The sequence below is a fragment of the Macadamia integrifolia genome, chromosome 3 (assembly GCF_013358625.1).
Source record: "Macadamia integrifolia cultivar HAES 741 chromosome 3, SCU_Mint_v3, whole genome shotgun sequence".
Lineage (NCBI taxonomy): Eukaryota > Viridiplantae > Streptophyta > Magnoliopsida > Proteales > Proteaceae > Macadamia > Macadamia integrifolia.
In genome coordinates this window covers 32472591-32477222 of record NC_056559.1, presented here as the reverse complement: position 1 = coordinate 32477222, position 4632 = coordinate 32472591, and the positions used below count along the sequence as shown (strand labels likewise).

Here is a 4632-nt window from a genome sequence, read left to right as displayed (position 1 = left end):
GCATGGTATCCCCGTATGGGCATGCATGTTGAATTGTCTCTGCGTGTTCTATTTGAGAGAGAGAGAGATGGCATTCTTTCTTCCAATATAAATTAATTTGGGATTGGCTTATAAAACCTCTCCAAGGGGCTCACTAACTCACTGGCCTAGAATAACTTTCCTTCTTAAGTTTAGACACTTTTCTCTTCTTTCTTTCATATGCTCATTACCTTTTGTTTGCCTTAACTTTAGAACAAGAATTATCTAAGGATCGACCAAACCAATTTCTTATATTCACTCATGGCCCCAAACGCTCCTTATGAAATATGTTTTGTACCCAAGAGCAGAGAAGAAGAGGAAGAAGATGAGAAAATCTACAGGAGATACAAGGAAATTACTGCTACTACACTTCCTATAGCAAAAGGTTTATTAGGTGAACCGATGTACCAGTATCAAGGCTTTTGGTACTGCTCTAGACTTGTTGGTGTTGGACCATTGGCAGTTCAAGACCACTTCAAGGCAAGAGCCAGTGACATTCTTATTGCTAGCATCCCCAAGAGTGGCACAACCTGGCTGAATTCGCTTGCCTTTGCTGTCATCAACCACAAATATCATCCTCCTTCAGCTCAGCAACAACACCCTTTGCACAAATTCAACTCGCACGATCTCGTGCCAATGTTGGAGATGAGACTATATAACAACAACTTGAATGGTTATCGAATTCCTAACCTCGATATCCTTCCATCACCTAGACTGTTTGGCACACACATGCCTTGCACATCACTATCACAATCTATAGCACTTTTAGGCTCCCGGATTATTTATATCTGTAGGAACACCAAGGATAACCTAGTTTCTTGGTGGCATTTTCTGAACAAAATAAGGAGTGATCTTTCCTTGGAGCCTATGAAATTAGAAGATTTCTTTGAGTTGTTTTGCGAAGGAATGTCTACATTCGGGCCATTTTGGGATCATGTGTTGGGTTATTGGAAAGAGAGCTTAGAGAGGCCTCAAAATGTGCTATTCCTTAAGTACGACGAGATGGTAGCTGAACCAGCTTTTCACTTAAAAAGGATTGCAAAGTTTATGGGCTGTCCCTTCTCCTCAATGGAAGAGGAGGAAGGATTAGTTGGTGAAATAATAAAGCTCTGCAGTTTCGAGAATTTAAGCAATTTGGCAGTGAATAAAAAGGGAAGTAGTGATCATACTGGTTTTCCTAACAGTGCCTACTTCAGGCAAGGTAAAGTTGGTGATTCGGAAAATTACCTCTCGCTTGAGATGATGGAGCAGCTTGACCGCATCACAAAGCAAAAATTGCATGGTTCGGGATTGACACTATAAATTATTTACCACATGTATCTTGGTTTTTCTAATGTAGGCTTTCCATTTTTGTATGTGGGTTTCCTTATTCCATATTTCTTTTGGTATATGAGTGTTCTCTACTCAATTTTTTTTTTTTTGTGAAAGAAATGGTTGAGTCAGGTATTTCTTCTACTCTGATCATGGTTTCAAGTATCAGTATTGGATTGTCTGTATCATATCAATATCGACTGAGACTGATCCCCGATTCTTGATCTATCCGGATCAGTTACTCATATTGTTTCAAGGGTAAAGCAGTAAAAAAAAAAAATACTAAAGTAAGGGGCAAAAGTGATCGATACCCACTGATACCTATCGACTGAGATTGATCCCCGATTCTTGATCTATCCAGATCAGTTACTCATATTGTTTCAAGGGTAAAGCAGTAAAAAAAAAAAAAAAATACTAAAGTAAGGGGCAAAAGTGATCGATACCCACTGATACCTATCGACAGAGACTGATACCAGTACCGATACTGATACCAATACCAAGATCTATATCTTTGACTCCGATAGTTCTTACTTCTCATATTATGGAAGAGCTGTTGAGGGATGTTCATGTAGGCCATGATTTAGATTTTATTAATTTTGTTTAGAGTCGTAGTTTTTTCATACTGTTAATCCCAAGTTGGCACTGAGAGGGGGGTGAACAATGTCTATAAAATCTTTCCTAGAGATGTCTATTTGAAGCTACCCTATATTCTGTTCAACACACACAATCATATGTTTGTCCATCTTGCACCACTCAGTGGCCAAGTCTACCAAACAAACATACACATTCTACATGCATTCACAGTCCACGCACTCCAATAAACAAGCATACACAAATGGCACAAGATATACGTGGTTCAGCTCACTGCCTACTCCACAGAGCAATACTCTTTCTGGGTTTCGTATTTTGCTCAATACTCAACAAGCTTGTGATTGTTGCAACAGTTCAAGTGCTATGACACCTTCTTCAACTTGAGATAGAACTCAGGCTAGGGTTTCACCCCGCTTTACAATGTATATGATGATAAATATGAATACAACCCCTTCCCTTATAAGCAGTACCTTAGGTTATGCGACTTTAACAACTTAGGTCATACAAAATAGGACTTGGTGAACAGAGATTACCTCGCTTGACTAGCAAGGGGTGGAGAGCTTCTCTAAGATTCCTAGATACACTGGAATCTTCAACTTTTCCTTTATAATGGCTAATCTTGAACTTTCAAGAGAAGAAGATAGTTCATCATCTTCTTTATATTCTTATATAGTTCATCATCTTCTTTATATTCTTATATAGTTCATCATCTTCTTTATATTCTTATTCTTCTTCTTCTATCACACAAGAAGCTTCTTTGTCTTTAATGAACTTGATGAAGAATCTTGAAACCTTCAAGAGTTGAAGATGGTGATCCTTCTTCTTTGCCTTTGCCTTCTTCTTCTTCTTTTTCTGTCACACACAAGAAGCTTTTTTTTTGTTTTTAATGAACTCCAAAACCCCTCTCCAACCTTCAATGTTGCCTTTAATGGTTTCTTAAACATGGTGGTGATGATATTAAAGCATTCAATCTACAAAAATCTTCAAACAAAGGTTTTTCTCAAGATTTAAACATGAGAGCACACAAACATTTGGCTTTTTTTTTTTCGCTAAAAGGTCATGTATATTAAGAAGAGAGTGAAAATATTGTACAATGAACCCGAAATACTAGGAAAATAATAAAAAGAACATAGAAAAAGAGAAACAACCAATGAAGTCCCATAACTCTTTCTCACCTTCGGCATTGCCATCAGCAGGGAGGAGGACAAGACATCAAGAAAATAAAATATTGTACAAACACTTGGCTTCTTCTGCTCTTTTCTCCTCTTTTCTCTTATAGGGATTTTCTTCTCTTTTTTTTCTTCAAGAAGTTATGAAAGAAATCTCCAAAATCCACTTAAGAAGGTCTAACAAAAGTCCCAAAATTGTGTAGGTTTAACCATCCGGTTCAGATCGGAATCTACTCTGACAAATTGACTTTACCTCAGTGAAGGAGTCAAAAGTTTTATATATAACTCTAAATGAACCGATTCTTATTGCTTTGGAACGTAGACTCAAATATATACAATTTTTATAGAAATATCATTCCTCTAATTCTTCTTGAAAATATCTCAAAATTCAACTCAAAGTCATGTGAACTGAATCCGTAATGAGAAATTGGGTTGGCTCTATTTCCGAGCGATCATACGAAAATTATCATATCTCTCTCATCCAAATTCCGATTGACCCCATTATTTTTCCTACGAATAGAGGACTCAAATAATACATTTCTCATGTCCATACCTTTAACCCAAATGTAATGCATAAATCCAAAAAATGTGATTGAACCCAACTAATGTGTAAGACATTACATTTTTCAGCTTACACGTTGGTCTGAAGAACATGCCGTATCATGTTACTCTGATATCTGATCGACTTGATTCTAATTGTGATAGACTCAAAGCTTAAGGATCTATGACTTACATGTGTATGTCTTTTTTTAAATCTTTCATCTAGATTTCTGAAAATACCTTCAAATGTGATGCAATTGTATAAAACAATGATTTCTTCCCTTTTAATGAAGAGTCCTTCACACACTACTTTCACTTTTCACACATGCAATGTGTGACACGTCTCTGAGTACTATCAAAATAAATTAGTGATTAGACACAACCATGACATCACCTCTGATTACATCATCATTGACACGTGGCCAAGGTTTCCAACAAAGACAACCAATATGCAACACATGCTAATGGCATTGCCAAAAGTGGGAGAATTCTAGGTTTTTCCTCTTCTTGTTTTGTATTTATCCGACTATGCTTGGACGTTAATCATGTATACTTTTTATTTTTATCTTCATTTATTCAATCTTATCTTCTTAGCGAAAAGAGTGTTCTCACGTCTAGCACATGACCGACAGGATTCTTGCACCCAATGAAAAAAATGAAAAACAATGACAAACCATAAGACTATCCATTTTTCAAAATCCACACGAGACCGGCAGCAAAGTCTTCCCCATTAAAAAAATAATAAAAGGGAGAAAGAATGCCACTTGCTTGCATTCCTCCATCCATAAAGAACACTACTTGTTTGCATTCCCCCATCCGTAGACACAGCAGGGATGGCCTTACATTGCCATTGCACTGGTGAATGCATATGCCCATAGGTTAACAAGGTAGCATTCTTTACTTCATAAAAAATATATAGAAAACAATGACAATACTAGAAGACATGTTTATCCAATTTTCAGTTTAGCACCCAAAAAAAAAAAAATCCATTTTTCTAAAGCCA

General features: G+C 36.7%; 1 protein-coding gene across 1 annotated transcript; it reads left to right on the top strand.

The window, feature by feature from the left end:
- Window positions 1-279: 279 nt before the first annotated feature.
- Window positions 280-1320, top strand: LOC122074374 (cytosolic sulfotransferase 5-like). Its single transcript, XM_042639199.1, has one exon. It carries the CDS (start codon window positions 280-282, stop codon window positions 1318-1320), a length of 1041 nt encoding a protein of 346 aa, XP_042495133.1.
- Window positions 1321-4632: the final 3312 nt, after the last annotated feature.